This window comes from Anabrus simplex, chromosome 14 (genome assembly GCF_040414725.1).
Source record: "Anabrus simplex isolate iqAnaSimp1 chromosome 14, ASM4041472v1, whole genome shotgun sequence".
In the NCBI taxonomy this organism is placed as follows: domain Eukaryota; kingdom Metazoa; phylum Arthropoda; class Insecta; order Orthoptera; family Tettigoniidae; genus Anabrus; species Anabrus simplex.
Genome location: NC_090278.1, coordinates 44529044 through 44548411, shown reverse-complemented (window position 1 = coordinate 44548411; position 19368 = coordinate 44529044). Strand labels below are relative to the sequence as shown.

Below are 19368 nucleotides of genomic sequence, written 5' to 3'. Positions count from 1 at the left end.
ACGTGTAGACGTAAGTGTCCTGTCACTAATGTCAACACAGGGAAACAATGAAGAGCAGAGTCTTTTAAGACCTGAAGTGTGTCGCAGTCCAGTAAAGCGTATAAACATGCGCATGTCAAGTACGATCATACTTCATTTTCTCCATATATTACGATTCGACTCCTGGCTTTCCTTTTGTCGTTATTAATCTGTGTTATCTATTCAATTTCATAAAGAAGATAACAGTTTTCTGTTCCTGAAACAGAAAAAAGTCTGAGTATACCGTTTTCTCGCTAAGATACAATCCATGTTTGCATGGTAGATGCAGAAAACAATATGATAATTCAGTAAAAATGAAGTAAAATGTATGTTACGGTCTCCTTGGGTAATATGGTTTTAACAAGGATACATGGACTTTGGAGAGCTCCTGCGTAGCGGTGTCTTCCAGCTGGACCGTTACAGGTCCCAGGTATTTGACGATTCTTTTTGGCTCGGACCATTTCTGACATAGTTTCCGGCTGATATGGTCCGAGGCGGAACTGACGGGAAATTTCTTGATTAAAACTAGGTCACCAACACCAAAAGGGACCGGTTTTCTCCCCTTGTTATATCTCCGAGCCACCTTGTTCTTTGATTTTATCAGATGATCGGAAGCTAATTTCCATTTTTTTTCCACACTCAGGTGACGGGAAGGAAAGGAGAGATAGTCGATATTCCACTGTAACATAAGTGGATCGTTAGAGATTCTGCCCAGAAACGGTTCGGGGCCTTTCTCCAACCAGTCATTTAGGGACAGCTTTCCTCCTCGTTTACTCAAACACGGGTCGGCACGTCGTAGTTGAATCACTCCAGCAATGGTACTACATGTACGTAACACGACCTAATACGTTGAAAGTCTGTTTCGATTACAATGCGGTCGTGAAAATTCAATATTTATTGACTTGCCCCACAACGGGCGTCTTAAACGCACTCTACAGTGTGCTAGCAGCAGTGCCAGACCTGTAGCTGAGATCCTTTCAAACAGAACAAAGATGGCATAGGCCACAATAGCTCAATTGGTAGAGCAACCGACGCGAAATCGGGAGGTTGTGGGTTCGGATCCCACTGGTTTCCGGCTGGCCATTTTTGTTCTGTACTTAACAACTCTTCAACACGTACTACATGTACGTAACACGACCTAATACGTTGAAAGTCTGTTTCAATACTAAATATGTTGATGAATTAAGGATGAAGACATAAGTGAAAGAAAAGTGGGAAAAACTATCTGAAACCAAGAAATTGACACAGATTGTTTGGGAGCTGAGAGTTTACAACTAAAGAAGTACCAAAGGAGAGAAGAAGCCAAAGGGAGATTGAATCGTAATGCCGCATAATTTACATCAGTAGGAGAATGTGAAAACTGCAACAAAAAGCTTCGACCTGCTTTACGGCCTCCATCTGTGCCTTTCACTGAGAATCCAGAATTAAATGTTGAAGTTAAATTTCATGAGCATTTGCAGACTTGTTTCTTAATATTCGGTTTTATCAGTGTTACCAAGCTAACGTGTTTGGAGCCCTCTTCTTAAACATTTTATACCTGCATTCCCGCCATGGAAATGTGTTTCACTGGGTTTATGGCAAATGCGTTATTTTCTATATGATTTGATGCCACATGTTTAATATTAACATTCTCTATGTCTGAGCGCTAAGCTCCTACTCCTTTGAAAACTTCATGTGTGTTTGGTGCTGCTCCCTGCGGCAGTGTTCAGCAAGCATGGACGGCTAGTATCATGGATCCTGGCTGTTTTTATTCTTTAAAAATATCCTCATTTCCTAGTTTAAGATGATTTGAGTGCCTACTAACAACCCTTAGTTGTAAGTAAGGACATGAGGTGAGGCATGTTAGCACGTTTCTACAAGGTACTAAAAAAACTGTTTCATACGTACACTAGCATTATAGACTGGTATGCCTTTCAGCGTTCAGTCTGCAAGCCTCTGTGAATTTACTAAACGTCGCCACAACCCTCGATTTGCAACTAGTGTTGTGGCCTCATTTAGTTCTATACCTCTTATCTTTAAATCGTTAGAAACCGAGTCTAACCACTGTCGTCTTGGTCTACCTCTACTTTTCGTACCCTCCATAACGGAGTCCCCTATTCTCCTATCCTCCTCCATTTGCCTCACATGACCTCACCACCTAAGCTGGTTTGTGCGTACAGGGTCATCGATCGAGTTCATTCCTAAATTAGCCTTTATCTCCTCATTCCGAGTACCATCCTGCCATTGTTCCCATCTGTTTGTACCAGCGATCATTCTTGCTACTTTCATGTCTGTTACTTCTAACTTATGAATAAGATATCCTGAGTCCACCCAGCTTTCGCTCCCGTAAAGCAAAGTTGGTCTGAAAACAGACCGATGTAAAGATAGTTTCGGCTGGGAGCTGACTTCCTTCTTACAGAATACTGTTGATTGCAGCTGCGAGCTCAATGCATTAGCTTTACGACGCCTTGATTCAATCTCACTTACTATATTACCATCCTAGGGGAACACACAACTGAAATACTTGAAATTATCGACCTGTTCTAGCTTTGTATCACGAAACTGACATTCAATTCTGTTGAATTTCTTACCTACTGACATCAATTTAGTCTTCGAGAGGCTAAAATTCATACCATACTCATTGCACCTATTTTCAAGTTCCAATTTATTAGACTGCAGGCTTTCGGCACAATTTGCCATTAAGACCAAGTCATCAGCATAGGCCAGACTGCTTACTACATTTCCACCTAACTAAATCCCTCCCTACCACTTTATATCTTTCAGCAGATGATCCATGTAAACTACGAACAACAAAGGTGAAATATTACAGCCTTGTCTAACCCCTTTAAGTACCATCAATTCTCACTGAATTCCTATTGTCACCATAAATACCTTTGATTCATCAAGTCTTTTATTAATCCTCAATTTTCTTCACTGCATGTGATTTTGAGTTCCAAAGAACTATTTGTGTTCGGTGTGACGCTTTAAAATTACGTCAAGTTTTCGCAAACTTCTTGTCCTCTGTTAGAAATTTTTATTGGGTTTTAAAACTATATATTTGAAACAATAAGATTTTATTATTATTATCATTATTATTATTATTATTATTATTATTGGTGAGGTGTCTTGCCCTCTTAAGTGTTTCTGCAAGGGTTTTAGAATTTGGGCTTTGTCCCATTCTTAATATATACCTTCTGTTTCTCTTTAATTTTTAATTTATCTTGATATTTTTGGGTTTTGGGTTGTCCTGATTCTCTTTTGTTCCTTCCATGTAATCCACTATTGTTGTGTTATGGCCTTGGGATTGGCCGTTCCCTTTAATTTTGTGTATATTCGTTTCCATGGAGATGATTATGCTTGTGATGACTGCTGATGATTGTTGATTGAGAATTGGGAGTAATTGATTCTCCTGAAAAAGAGAATTACATGTTTATTTTACCCTGTAATGATTTTGGGTGAATTTCCTTCCCTTTTCTGTGTTGATTTTCTTTGCCCCTTGCGTTGGTTTTACAACCTTATTATTTTCAATCTTGTGATCATGATTAAATATTTTCTTGTGGCAACTCCTTGGGTGAAACTTAACCTAAAAATGTGTAACTATTTCAAAGAAGGGATACACCTCATTTGAAATTATAACCTGACTGATGGTGGTGGTGATTATTGTTTTAAGAGGAAGTACAACTAGGCAACCGTCCTCTACGTAACACTAATCAGAGAGAAAAAATGGAAGGGGTCCGACACTTCGAAAAATGAAGGTATCGGCCAAAGGAAGACAAGGGGCAAGAAGGGCATGAAAGACTCGCTAGGCCTCCATACGTAATACCGTCGGGGTCTGAAAAGAACAAGAGCTGACCAAGGGAGGTCGGATAGGATAGATGAAAGTGAGGAGCCTGGCACAAGTAAGTGGAAGCAATGCCAGGACTCAGCTGAGGGCCCCATGGTTGCCAGCCCACGCTCCAAAGTTCAGAGCCCCTGAGGCCCCTTTTAGTCGCCTCTTACGACAGGCAGGGAATACCGTGGGTGTTATTCTACCGCCCCCACCCAAAGGGGGATAACCTGACTGGAATAAGTATACCTAATTTAAGGAAGAAGAAATTCGATTACTTTAAAAGGGTATTGAAATTAAGTAAGAAAAATGTTACTGAGATCAAAAAGAATTAATTTTTTCTTGTAGAAATGCAGTAATTTCACTTAACTTGATCGGCCAGTCATGTTCAGCATTGAACACTAGCTTTAAGTAGATCTTTTTCCAAACGAAGATGATTATTTTACCTTGTTAACTTCCATTTCATTTGTTTTCTTAATTACATTTATTTTATTTTATTAAAGGTGTGTTGTTTTCCTTTGGTTAAATCTTAACAATTCTATACCGTGACAGGTTTTATTTTTATCCACGAGCTACTTGCGCACCCCTACCTGCTTAAGGTAAGTTCTTGTGTATAATGTCCTATGTTGTGCTTTTGAGGGTGATTTTTGTTGCTTCCACATGTATACTTGTGCAGGCTCACTGGCGGTACCAGGCTAGTATAGTTAGGGGTAGCAGAGCGTGGTTGTTGTTGTTGGTACCATCTGCTCATAGCTACCCAAAGGCTAGTTGCATCTTTCCTGTTTAAACCTGTTCACTGTATCGTATCGGATTGTTGAGGCGTTAGAAAACCGAAAGTGGTCACTAAGTGTCAAATTTTCCTTGAAAAGAAGCACTTACTATATATCTTGTTTGATCCTTTGATTATTTGTTTCATATGCATTAATCATGGCACGCCCTGTGCTGTTTCCCCACCAATTGTGGAAGGCCAAATTGGTCTATGAATTTTAAGATAAGAATTTCATAATGTTCCGTATTGAACTGAGTTCACAATTTAATTGGTCTATGAACTCACGATTCGTGGTGTCAAACCACCTGGTCTGGTCGCAGAGTGTGCAACCTCTCCTTAATTAATACGAGCAACGTTGGTGAGCCCTTGCATGTTATTACTGATTCTTTAACTGAAATAGAAGTAGTAATGGAAGAGTAAATTACGACGGAACTAATTAAAAGATTAGACAATTTTAATCTTCAAACTTTTCACACTAAACATTTCTTCAACATGTACCCTAGCATAAATACCAATTCTCTGTTCCCTACTATCAAGAAAAATTTACTCGCCAATAACCAACTCCGCAAGCTAATCAATAACAGTTACTTCAAGTTCGGTAATGTTAGCAGAATGGTCCAGCAATGGAATCTCCGGCCTCGGGGATTCTGGCCGAGATTTATCTCGATTTCTTGGAAAACACAGCTATGGAAAACAATCTAAAGTTTAATAATATTCAACTGTGGGCCAGGTATGTGGACGATACCTTTGTAATTGTTGAAATGTATTCATTTCTGCTCGCTTACACCGTGTTTAGGACAACAACTTATACCATTGAAACACCAGCTTCATGACACATCCATTTATTACGAGCTGTTGACTACAACTGACTTTCACACACACACACACACACACACACGTCCAAAGAATACAACAAACGAAGATAAACCACTTGACTAAATTAATATGAATTACCAACACATAACCTCAATGTTATATTCCTAAAATATGTACAAGATATGATACATGACATTTTATTTTTTATGAGAAAACTTCAACATTCCAACAGTAATCATTGATGAATGTTCCACAAATGCACAGTCTACTATTGACAATCTTAACAGTTTAGACCAAGATATCAAATTCACTTTAGAATCAGGGACTAATAATCGTGTTAACTTTTTTGGATTCAGCAATCACTAGATCGCTCTCCTCATTCACATAAAACATTTACAGAAAACTAACTCAAACGGCCAATACCGTAAGGTGTGAATCTTCTCATCCTCAAGCTCACAAAACTGCTACTTACAGAACTAGTAACAGAAGAACCGATATTCTTCACAACTCTACCTCAGTAAACAAGAATAACGTTTTTCACAATCCCGTAGTACATAGATTCTGCTGTCAAGACTTGTATCAGGGACAAACAGGACGAAATTTCAGGATCAGATATGCAGAACACGTCAACGCTGTCAGATATAATATGTTTTCAGCAATAGGCGAGCACATGAGAGATTTTCAACATAATTTTACTGATATCGAACAAGATCTTACAGTACTACAAGTTCTCGACAAAGGTCCATCGCTGGACATCACTGAGAGTTGTTGCATTCACCTAGAACAGTATTTCAATTCACGTTTAAATTCAATGATATTTGTGTAAGTCCAAAGATATTATTTGATTTTCTGATTGCATTTTTTGTTTTAGAAAAATTTCCAATAACAAATTCGTTTTTCATAACATACACAATACATTTTCACGCCATGCTCATTTACCGCATTACCCCACCTAAATTCCCTTGCCCTTCCTTCCCCTCCTCCCCCGTTCCTACTCCCATTCCCTCCTATCACCTCCCCTGATTCTCCTCCTTCCCCTCCGCCTTCTACCACAACATACAGCACATACTGGTCTCGGTGTCTTCTATACACGCCGCCAGAGGTGAGTCTCATATTCACTTAAACTTCTAAGCGGGGTTCCTTCTTTTTTCCACTTTTCTAATTTCCTCTTTTTGTTTCTTCTATTTTGCTTTAGGTCCCATTTGAACTAAGAATATCTCCTAGTACCCTGGGGCAAAATATTGTGTCCTTTTCGCCTAACTCTTGCAAGCTTCTGTGAAATTAAAACTCGTAGAAGAAGGTTTCATCCAGGCCTACTTCAGCTAAAGTTTTGTCAAATGGGAGTTTTCAATTAGAGAAGACATTTTTTTTATCTTCGAAAATGGACATGTGTCATCTCACACTTTACGTAAAGTAGAACCTAGAAACTCTTAAGTTTCGTTTAGGCTTAAAAGTGTTACGTTGTGTTTTTGAGGAGGAACATAATAAATATTTTTAAACTGGAATATATTCAATATTTTGAAAATGAACTTTGAAATTGGACTTAAGTTCCTTACAATTGGTAATTCATAACTTGGTGAAATTTATTTAAGGTTATTTTCACTCAGTATTATACTAGGCCTTATTTATTTTAAATTTCAAGGCACCTAACCTTTCATTACGGCCATTTTATCTTATATTCATTTTTCATATGTTTCGACTGTAGAAGAGATGTTCTTGTTCTTCGAAATTTGACACAAACTCTTTTTGTGCATTGAACTTCGGCGACGCGAATGTGATCCTAGAACGTCAAGTTACTATCAGGACTAAGCAGTGATTTAAAGAATGGTGTTATTTTTGTCAATTTTAAACTAGTGTTTTAAGAAGTGATTTCAGATAACTCTTAATCATTCACAAGATGTTTATTACTTCATGTGTACTGTGCAATGCTTTGTATGTTATTTGAAATACCTCAATGTCTATTTTTAAAGTTTTTCTTTGGCTGAAAATGACGCGAAATAAGTGTTTAAATCGGTGACAAGTAATAATTAAATGTTGTAATTAATATTACGGCATTGTTTTGTATTGAATAGCTGACCCATTATTTTGTTCCTATTTTATTCTCAGTTCAGTATGGAAGTTTTAAAACTTGAATAATTAGGATACCTCTGAACGTAGTGTACGAGTGATACCTTATTAGAAATTAACGTGCTTATTGTAAAATTTTTGTTTGGTCTAGTAGAGGTGCCCATAGAAACTCTCTTACTAGAATTCTGTTATTAGGCTTAACTGCAGTTTAGAATTGTGTAATTCTTGTGTATTCCTTTCAGTATTCAATGCTTAACAGCAGTTTTTATCCTGTTACGGTGTTGTAGGATAAAGGTAGAGTACGACTAATTAGTATTGTAGTGTAGTAGTATATTATTATTTATAAATTTCATTTTCCGTATTGACAGACTCAAAGTATAGATAAGAAATGTGTTTTTCCACCATTCAATACACAATTTATTTTAATAGATTAAGCTAGTACCGGTTTCGGCTCTTTAACGGCCATTATCAGCTAGTACATGTTTTGTGATAACTGTTGGTTGTGTCCTACTGGACCCTGAACAAAGAGTGCTTGTTATGTCAGTAGCTGGACTGGTGATAACTGTTGGTTGTGTCCTACTGGACCTTGAACAAAGAGTGCTTGTTATGTCAGTAGCTGGACTGATGGAGAGATGAAACTTGAAGCTGAAGACAGGGGATTATGGTTTTATCGACAAGGCATCGCATTTAGTAACTAATAATAAATTATTTTAGTCTATGATACCTTTAAATTTAACAATTTGCTTGTGATCAAAATTTCCTGTGTTCATGTCAGAGTGCCATTCTTGTTAAAAAATTGATATAATGGGACTATCTGTCACTGAGAGTATGTTCTTTAGTACTGTGATTTACATTTGCATTTTTTGTATTTTCTTTTAAGTTACAGATTGAAGTGTAATTTAAATATTTGTAGTACTTAAAAATTATTAAGTATCAAGGAGTGTGAGAAAATGAAATGTTAACCAAATGGATGACATTTACACTCTCACAAACTTTCCAACATTGATACAAAATTGCCACTACATTTGTTTATCTTCATGTAATGATAAACATCACACACCAGGATAGTCTGGTACAGAAAACATAAACAAATATACTAGTGCTGTAAGTGATGTAAGTTTTATTTCGAATCTTAAATGTATTTCTCACTGAAGACTTGCTTTTTACAGGGTGTGGAGGATAATATGTTGGTAACCATACAATGTAAATCAGAGTCTAATGCAGTGATGTCAGATGTGAAGCTGACACCTGGAGACGTAGCACAGGTATGTGGTTTCTTAATGTTTCCTACTATTGGGGCTAGTTGATTTGCAAACTTAATCTGCCTTCCTTTGCTTTGGTTCAAATACAGTGGAACATTGTTTCCAAACTAACTGGGGACCAACTGTAGATCAGATATTGGATTGTTCGCATAAGTGAATCTTGAAGCCACAGAAAGGATACAATTTAAGGGTGTCTCTAAGGAATGAAATCGAGGGAATGCAGTACCCTATATTCAGAATACAATACTAATAATAATTATCAGTCATATACAGAAAGACAGGAATATCAAAACTAACACACGAAAGGTTAAACACGACAGATGAACATTGCAAGAGCTTGATTGTCAAGTTATCATCTATATTTTCCTTGTCAATTTCTTTTTCTTACTTTGTCTTACATTTATCACTTATTCTACACTTCCCATATCAGAAATGAGTGATGAAGCTGGGAAGAAGAAACCATCTCATCAAGGAGTGAGAAGAACAGAGAAGAGCTGAGAATAACTGAGAACAGAGAAGAACGGAGAAGAGCTGAGAAGAACATATCTGTTTGAAGATGCAGAGATTGTCCTTTTGTCTTTTCCTTGCATTACCCCCAATGACTTGTGTGTTCCTATCTCATGACTTGATTTGCACTTCACTTTTCCTTTCCATTACTAATAGAAATGACATGAAATAATTACTGGTTTTTCATTCTTTGAACCCTGATCTTGGTTCAAAGATGGAATCATATGCCTCGCTCATAGCCTTTTCTTTTTCTCAAACCATCCATGGAGTTAAGTTTTTATGCTTATTGTTAAATGACTTTCTTATTTAATTTGGAGGTGGTGGACTTATCCATGTTATATATTCTTTCTGTTAAAGAAACAATAAATAGGTGATTTTTCTTATGATTTTCGTTTACTTCACAAAACACATTGCATAAGTCTACAGTCACTATAATGTTTATTTTTCAATGTAGCATCATTTTAAGGAACATATGAATGATTCCTTTTGTCCACTTCATGGCCTTCTAGGGCCACAGTAATCTTCCCACCTTATAATTTTATTATTATTAATATACCTACAGGCTCAACCTGCAGGGCTACGCACATTGTCAACTAACTTAAGCAGTTCCTTCATGCCATGAGGTACTTTGTTACTTTTCTGGCAATTAATTTTAATTACAACAGACAAAACCAAGAGAAATAATACTTTTTGAGTTAAATACAGAAGCTCATAGGTTCGGCCTTATTCTACACCCCACCCCAGTCTTGTGCTCACTTCACCTGGCAATGATGCTTTCCTGCTTGATAGTCCCAATTTGACTTTTTCAGAAGTCTGAGACATCTCCAAATGATAGAGCAATTTGAATGGCCATATCTTTTCCCAAACATTTGCCTTCAGTTCCGCCACTCTAGCAACACCATCACTTCCAGGATTTCTTCAAGTATAACCCCAGGAGGCCAGCTAGATATCATCAGCACCAATTAGCACCTGTATCATTTTACATCTCTTTGCCAAGTATTTCATCCTAAATTGATGACGTAGGTAGTTTCTTCAATTACTTAGAGCATTCAGAAAGGTCAGTATCTGCTGTGCTGCTTGGAATTCCTTGTGGAAAGGTTGCCAGAATGAGTGGTTTGTTTCCTTCTAAGTTGACTGCAGTGTAAGTCAGCTTCACAGTTGACTAATATTGTGTAACACACTGAGGACTCTACATCTCAAGTCTATTTTAATGAATCCCACTATCCATTTTATCTTCTTGGTGGGTAAGGAAGAGATTATTTCATTCCAGATTATGTATTCCTAGGAAACTGTCAGAGTACAGACACGTTACCTCTTGATCCAGTAAATTTGCTTGCCACCGTAAGGAATGCTTCTCTGAAGATGAATTGTACAGTGGTGTTGTACAGCACATGTGACCATACCGTTTGTCCAGAGGGAGATGTAGAGGCTACTCTTGAAATCTCAGACACAGCTGTGTTGCTCATTTCTTCCTTTGGAGGTGATGCACATGGAACATCAACATTGTTTGTCATGAACATTTTACATGTCATGTGTTTTGAAATAATTCTCCTAGTTGCTCCAGTCCAGTCATGTTGACACAACTCTACCTGGTATCTCCGAGTGATTCCCAATTGGTAGTAGTTGGACAACACAAGACGTTCACAGCAAACACATAGAAACTAAACTACTTACCTCATAGGTCCCAACGTGGAAGCGTGAATAACAAACAAACTGGGCGAGGCGGATCAACAACCCAAAGGTCATATCAATAATTTTTTGAAACTTACTCTAAGATAATTATAAAAATTAAGAGGAGTTATTATCACAATTAAAATCACAATGAACAATGTAAATTAGTAATATCAATATATTTTAGAATAAAAATTATTCTGACATTATTTTAAGGAAAATAATTAATAATGGGATTAACTGGAGTACCAATCAAAATAATTTGTAGTAAGTTGAGACCTTTTTCTCCGAGACTTCTAGTACCAGTAATAAAATGTCACAACCAAAATTAGTTGACATAAATAGATAATTCTCCATAATGCAACTGTTTCTAGTCAACAACGACACGCCGCCATTTGTTTACAACTGTCACCATAGAAACAGATCACATGGCACGGCAAAAGAAAGATGGCTCCCAAACACTTACTAGATAGCCATCATCGAAACAACTCTAACTTACCAAATTAATTTACAACTTAACATATTGTTACAAGAATAGTTTTCAAATAGGATATTGCACTGTACTTAACAACTTAGAGCCCCAAGAACAATAATCACCTCCAATTATCGCCAAATTAATGGCTACTGAGTCATCTTAAAAAATTATATCTTGTTTAACAATAAATAAGAACACTTTCCCAGTTTAAATCTGATTTCAATAATTCAGTCCGAACTAAGTATCCTTGGTATGTTGGAGATATCTCAGTAGTAAAAATGCTATTGACCCAAAGAATATGAGGAATTACTTACAATCATCCAACGTATACATAAGAATATCATCAGGCAAACTCCAACCAAGTAGGAACTGTCGCCTTCATCCTGGATCAAGAATTTTCATAATTTCTCCCCTATTTCATGTTCTAATTGTGTTAAACTTCTATCTGCAACCAGTCACAACTAGTCTTGAACAGGGCAAAACCAGTTAAAAACAAATGAGCATCAAACCATTGTCGCCCTTGATCGATACCGCAGATGACGACTCTGTAGTGCCTTGTACGCACCCACATGGCAGCTCAGTGTAGCTCAGAAGGAACACAGATGGTTTTTTAGCGCACGGCACCAGTCTTGCATACTACTAAGAGCTGGCTTGCTCTTCTGATGAAATACATCCTTGAGATATGTTGATAAATGCAATTACATGCCAAACTGCAACTTGATAACAATTTCAAGTTAAAGAAATTCAAAATATATAATAAACACACCATAATGTTCCCTGACCGCACTCGACAGTGTGTGTAGCCCTGCAGGCTGACTGAACTCTTCTCTCAACTCTCAGAAACCTTCTGGTGAGAGTTTCTGAGTACGTTTGTTCTTTGTCCTTGCCTGTTAGTTCTACTTGTTCTTGTAGAATCTGTAAATCCAATAGACCAATACCTAAAAAGGTGGAATTAGCATGTTATATGCTACAGCAAGTGTCGTCCTGTAGAGGGCAATACTCCAGATTTTTGGCATAAACTTTCAAAAGTAATTTTCTTATGCAAGTTCATCTATTCAATATGATTGTCAAGCTGTTCAGTTATAATCAATATTTTATTTAATGTTAGAAGATATTTTGGTCCCTGTGGGATTATCCTCAGCTAACAGTGAAAATCATGTAGAATATAAATTGAAATATGCTAGATACAAAGACATTTTAAAATATATATGGTTCATGCTGTGGTTTACTGTAGTCACGTCCTAGTTCGTGAACCATGGGCAACAGCTAAGTGGCCTAGTAAGTGGTCCTGAGAGTCGGGATACCAGTCGCTACGGAAAGAGAGTGGGCATCTCGCACATATTCTGAGTCATGGGCTTCCTTGTGCTCAGGCAGCTAGGCCTATACAATCCACCGGTTGGGAGATCCTCACTTGGACTGTGTCTAAGTATGGCAGCATTTAGAGGAGAGATCTTTATTTGGACTATGTGTAAGTAGGGTAGAATCATGCTTCATTGAATTCACCAAGCTTAGAACATTTTAAGCAAGCCTCGGACCTATGGGAGTAACGTAGTCACACTCCCATTTGCCAGGCAAGTGTCTCCTAGGAAACAACTTGGCAAACTAAATGGAATTTGATGGGGGGCCTTCATTATTAATGGGGCTTATGGAGGAAAGAAAGTAGAGCTTGCCGAGTCAGAAAGGACGATGCATCTGGATGTGCTAGGAGTAAGTGATATTCGGGTAATGGGAGATAACGAGGAAGAGATAGGAGATTATAAAGTGTACTTGATGGGTGTTATAAAGGGAAGGGCAAAGTCTGGGGTTGGGCTATTCATCAGGAATACTACTGCACACAACATAGTTTATGTTAGGCACATAAACAAGCGAATGATGTGGGTAGATTTTGCAGTTGGAGGAATTAGGATGAGATTTGTCTCAGTGTATTCACCTTGTAATGGTGCAGATGAGGATGAAATTGACAAGCCTTATGAAGCATTGAGTGACATCATAGACAGGGTCAACAGCAAGGATAGGAGAGTACTGATGGGCTATTTGAATACGGCAGTTGGAAATAGATCTAAAGGATATGAAAGGGTGATTGGTAAATGTGGAGAAGATATGGAAGCTAATGGGAATGGCAAGCATCTGCTGGAATTTTGTGCTAGTATTAGTTTAGCAGTTAAGAATACATTCTTCAAGCATAAGGCTATTCACTACTACACATGGAAGGCTAGGGGTACCAGATCCATAATGGACTATATCTTAATTGACTTCAAATTCAAGTAATCTCTTAGCAATATACAGGTTTTTTGGGGGATTTCTTGATGAAACAGACCACTAACTGATCTGTAGTGAACAAAGTATCTCTAGGCCTAGGATAGAGAAAGTGAAATCTGTCTGCAAATGAATAACGGTAGAAAACATCCAGGATGAGGAAATTGGATAGAAGTACATGGATATAAGTAGTGAGATGTCCCAAACAGTAGACAGTAAGCAGGTTCAGGATACAGAAAGAGAATGGGTGGCTTACTGGGATGCTGTAGTAGAAACAGCAAGGGAATGTCTAGGAACAACTGTGTGTAAAGATGGGAAAAAGAAAGCATCTTGGTGGAATGATGAAGTGAGAGCAGCCTGTAAATATAAAAAAAGGATTATCAGAAATGACTCCAAACGAGAGCTGATGCAGACAGCGAATTGTACAGAGACGAAAGAAACGGAGTGAAACAAATAGTTGTTGAATCCAAAACAAAATCATGGGAATATTTTTGTAATAACCTGGAAAGGCTAGGTCAAGCAGCAGGGGAAACCTTTCTGGGCAGTAGTAAAGAATCTTAGGAAAGGAGAGAAAAAGGAAATGAACCATGTTTTGGGTAATTCAGGTGAACTCATAATAGATCCCAGGGAATCCCTGGACAGGTGAAGGGAATATTATGAACATCTTGTCAACGTAAAAGGAAATCTTCAGGGTGGTGTCGCGAACAACGGAGCTCATGGGGAGTAGGAAAATGATGTTGGTAAAATTACACTTGAGGAAGTGGAAAGGATGGTAAATAAATTCCATTGTCATAAAGCAGCAGGAATAGATGAAATTAGACCTGAAATGGTGAAGTATAACGGGAAGGCAGGGATAAAATTGCTTCACAGAATAATAAGATAAGCATGGAGTTACCTTCAGATTGGACAAAAGCAGTAATTGCACCTATCTATAAGCAAGGGAAGAGAAAGGATTGTAACAACTATTGAGGTATCTCATTGATTAGTTTACCAGGCAGAGTATTCACTGGCATCTTGGAAGGGAGGGTGCGATCAGTGATTGAGAGGAAATTGGATGGAAGCCAGTTTGGTTTCAGACCACAGAGGATCTGTCAGGATCAGATTTTCAGTATGTGCCAGGCAAGTGGAAAATGCTACGAGAGGAATAGACAGTTGTGTTTAGGTTTCATATATGTAGAGAAAACATATGACTGGGTACCGAGGGAAAAGATGTTCACCATACTGGGGGACTTTGAGATCAAGGGTTGATTATTAAAATCTATCAAAGGCATTTATGTTGTCAATTGGGCTGCAGTGGGAATTGATGGTAAAATGATTTCTTGGTTCAGGGTACTTACAGGGGTTAGACAAGGCTGTAATCTTTCACCTTTGTTTTTCATAGTTTACATAGGTCATCTGCTGAAAGGTATAAAGTGGCAGGGAGGGATTCAGTTAGGTGGAAATGTAGTAAGCAGTGTGGCCTATTTTGACGACTTGGTCTTATGGCAGGTTGTGCTAAAAGCCTGCAGACTATTATCTTGCAACTAGAAAATAGGTGCATTGTGTATGGTATGAAAATTAGCCTTTGGAAGAGTAAATTGATGTCAGTATGTAAGAAATTCAGTAGAATTGAATGTCAGATTGGTGATACAAACCTGGAACAGGTAGATAATTATAAGTATTTAGGTTGTGTATTCTCTCAGGATGGTAATATAGTAAGTGAGATTGAATCAAGGTGCAGTAAAGCTAATGCAGTGAGTTTGCAGTTGCGATCAGTAGTATTCTGTAAGAAGGAAGTCAGCTACCAGATGAAACTATCTTTACATCGGTCTGTTTTCAGACCAACTTTGCTTTATGGGAGCGAAAGTTGGGTGGTCTCGGGATATCTTATTCATAAGTTAGAAGTAACAGATGTGAAAGTAGCGAGAATGATTGCTGGTACAAACAGGTGGGAACAATGGGGGGAGAGTACTCGGAATGATGAGTGAAAGGCTAAGTTACGAATGAACTTGATGAATGAAGCTGTACACATAATCCAGCTTCGGTGGTGGGATCATATGAGGCAAATGGAGGAGGATAGGTTACCTAAAAAATATGGAGGATAAGAGAAGTAGGCGGAGACCAAAAGGACGATGGTTAGACTCAGTTTCTAATGATTTAAAGATAAGAGGTACAGAACTAAATGAGGCTACAGCACAAGTTGTAAATAGAGCATTGTGGTGACTTGTTAAATTCACAGAGGCTTGTAGACTGAACGTTGAAAAGCATAACGGTCTATAATGATTATCTATGTATGTATGTATGTCTGATCCATGGAAATGCAAAAGTTAAGGCCAGAATGTTCCTCCTTGCTATGGTGGATGTAGTTCTTGGTTGTATTGTTGTCAGTATGTAGCATAATGTAATATTGTCCAAATAGTGAGAACAGCCTGACAAGAAAAGGAATGGAGACATGATAAAGAATGAAATGGCTAATTAGGAAAAGGACGTGAATTATTAAAATCCTTTTCAATACATGTTACTATTTCTCTTCCAGCCTCGTAGTGGTTGTTGCTGAGGACTGAATGAGTTTCCATAAAATAAGGCTGTGATGACATGTGTTAACAGTGTGGTGATGAAGACTTATTTGTTTTTAATTGAAAGTTGATTTCTATTGCCTCATCATACCAATATAAATGGTCCGTTATTGGACATTATAAATTTTCCAGCTAGCTCATTCTTGGTTGCCAGCGTTTCGCCCTCGTGTGCTAGGGTGGGCTCATCAGTTGGTACCTAGCACACCTACCAATACGCTGGCTAGTGCATACCGTGGAGGCCACTGCGTAGGCTAACTGGAGCCACCGGCAGTGCCAATGCACTAAGAGACTTTGTCTCATCACTAAAAATTGATGCCTGCTTGGCCATCAGATGATATAGATGTTGATTCCCATAGGGAATCTGAAATATTTGTCCTGAATGAGCAAATTTATAATACCAATATAAATGGTCCGTTATTGGACATTATAAATTTTCCAGCTAGCTCATTCTTGGTTGCCAGCGTTTCGCCCTCGTGTGCTAGGGTGGGCTCATCAGTTGGTACCTAGCACACCTACCAATACGCTGGCTAGTGCATACCGTGGAGGCCACTGCGTAGGCTAACTGGAGCCACCGGCAGTGCCAATGCACTAAGAGACTTTGTCTCATCACTAAAAATTGATGCCTGCTTGGCCATCAGATGATATAGATGTTGATTCCCATAGGGAATCTGAAATATTTGTCCTGAATGAGCAAATTTATAATACCAATATAAATGGTCCGTTATTGGACATTATAAATTTTCCAGCTAGCTCATTCTTGGTTGCCAGCGTTTCGCCCTCGTGTGCTAGGGTGGGCTCATCAGTTGGTACCTAGCACACCTACCAATACGCTGGCTAGTGCATACCGTGGAGGCCACTGCGTAGGCTAACTGGAGCCACCGGCAGTGCCAATGCACTAAGAGACTTTGTCTCATCACTAAAAATTGATGCCTGCTTGGCCATCAGATGATATAGATGTTGATTCCCATAGGGAATCTGAAATATTTGTCCTGAATGAGCAAATTTATAATACCAATATAAATGGTCCGTTATTGGACATTATAAATTTTCCAGCTAGCTCATTCTTGGTTGCCAGCGTTTCGCCCTCGTGTGCTAGGGTGGGCTCATCAGTTGGTACCTAGCACACCTACCAATACGCTGGCTAGTGCATACCATGGAGGCCACTGCGTAGGCTAACTGGAGCCACCGGCAGTGCCAATGCACTAAGAGACTTTGTCTCATCACTAAAAATTGATGCCTGCTTGGCCATCAGATGATATAGATGTTGATTCCCATAGGGAATCTGAAATATTTGTCCTGAATGAGCAAATTTATAATACCAATATAAATGGTCCGTTATTGGACATTATAAATTTTCCAGCTAGCTCATTCTTGGTTGCCAGCGTTTCGCCCTCGTGTGCTAGGGTGGGCTCATCAGTTGGTACCTAGCACACCTACCAATACGCTGGCTAGTGCATACCGTGGAGGCCACTGCGTAGGCTAACTGGAGCCACCGGCAGTGCCAATGCACTAAGAGACTTTGTCTCATCACTAAAAATTGATGCCTGCTTGGCCATCAGATGATATAGATGTTGATTCCCATAGGGAATCTGAAATATTTGTCCTGAATGAGCAAATTTATATTATTGGACATTATAAATTTTCCAGCTAGCTCATTCTTGGTTGCCAGCGTTTCGCCCTCGTGTGCTAGGGTGGGCTCATCAGTTGGTACCTAGCACACCTACCAATACGCTGGCTAGTGCATACCGTATATTGGTATTATAAATTTGCTCATTCAGGACAAATATTTCAGATTCCCTATGGGAATCAACATCTATATCATCTGATGGCCAAGCAGGCATCAATTTTTAGTGATGAGACAAAGTCTCTTAGTGCATTGGCACTGCCGGTGGCTCCAGTTAGCCTACGCAGTGGCCTCCACGGTATGCACTAGCCAGCGTATTGGTAGGTGTGCTAGGTACCAACTGATGAGCCCACCCTAGCACACGAGGGCGAAACGCTGGCAACCAAGAATGAGCTAGCTGGAAAATTTATAATGTCCAATAACGGACCATTTATATTGGTATTATAAATTTGCTCATTCAGGACAAATATTTCAGATTCCCTATGGGAATCAACATCTATATCATCTGATGGCCAAGCAGGCATCAATTTTTAGTGATGAGACAAAGTCTCTTAGTGCATTGGCACTGCCGGTGGCTCCAGTTAGCCTACGCAGTGGCCTCCACGGTATGCACTAGCCAGCGTATTGGTAGGTGTGCTAGGTACCAACTGATGAGCCCACCCTAGCACACGAGGGCGAAACGCTGGCAACCAAGAATGAGCTAGCTGGAAAATTTATAATGTCCAATAACGGACCATTTATATTGGTATTATAAATTTGCTCATTCAGGACAAATATTTCAGATTCCCTATGGGAATCAACATCTATATCATCTGATGGCCAAGCAGGCATCAATTTTTAGTGATGAGACAAAGTCTCTTAGTGCATTGGCACTGCCGGTGGCTCCAGTTAGCCTACGCAGTGGCCTCCACGGTATGCACTAGCCAGCGTATTGGTAGGTGTGCTAGGTACCAACTGATGAGCCCACCCTAGCACACGAGGGCGAAACGCTGGCAACCAAGAATGAGCTAGCTGGAAAATTTATAATGTCCAATAACGGACCATTTATATTGGTATTATAAATTTGCTCATTCAGGACAAATATTTCAGATTCCCTATGGGAATCAACATCTATATCATCTGATGGCCAAGCAGGCATCAATTTTTAGTGATGAGACAAAGTCTCTTAGTGCATTGGCACTGCCGGTGGCTCCAGTTAGCCTACGCAGTGGCCTCCACGGTATGCACTAGCCAGCGTATTGGTAGGTGTGCTAGGTACCAACTGATGAGCCCACCCTAGCACACGAGGGCGAAACGCTGGCAACCAAGAATGAGCTAGCTGGAAAATTTATAATGTCCAATAACGGACCATTTATATTGGTATTATAAATTTGCTCATTCAGGACAAATATTTCAGATTCCCTATGGGAATCAACATCTATATCATATTGCCTCATCACACAAAGTGTTAGTTTTTTCAAAATCTTGTTAGGATTGCAGTTTGGATTTTTCTTTTATTGAAGCAAATATGAATATTTTCCATTATATTTAAAAGTGGCCATTT

General features: G+C 38.9%; 1 protein-coding gene across 2 annotated transcripts in view; it reads left to right on the top strand.

Annotated features, from left to right (window-relative positions):
• The window catches only part of LOC136885426 (zinc finger protein 501), a 47079-nt gene that overhangs the window by 7193 nt on the left and 20518 nt on the right, over positions 1 to 19368 (top strand). For both annotated transcript variants that reach the window (XR_010861530.2, XM_067157953.2), the window contains exon 2: positions 8645 to 8740. Coding sequence is in view for 1 of the 2 variants with exons in the window: in XM_067157953.2 (XP_067014054.2) it covers positions 8660 to 8740 (81 nt within the window). In the remaining variant the exon portion in view is untranslated. The remainder of the gene's footprint in view (positions 1 to 8644; positions 8741 to 19368) is intronic.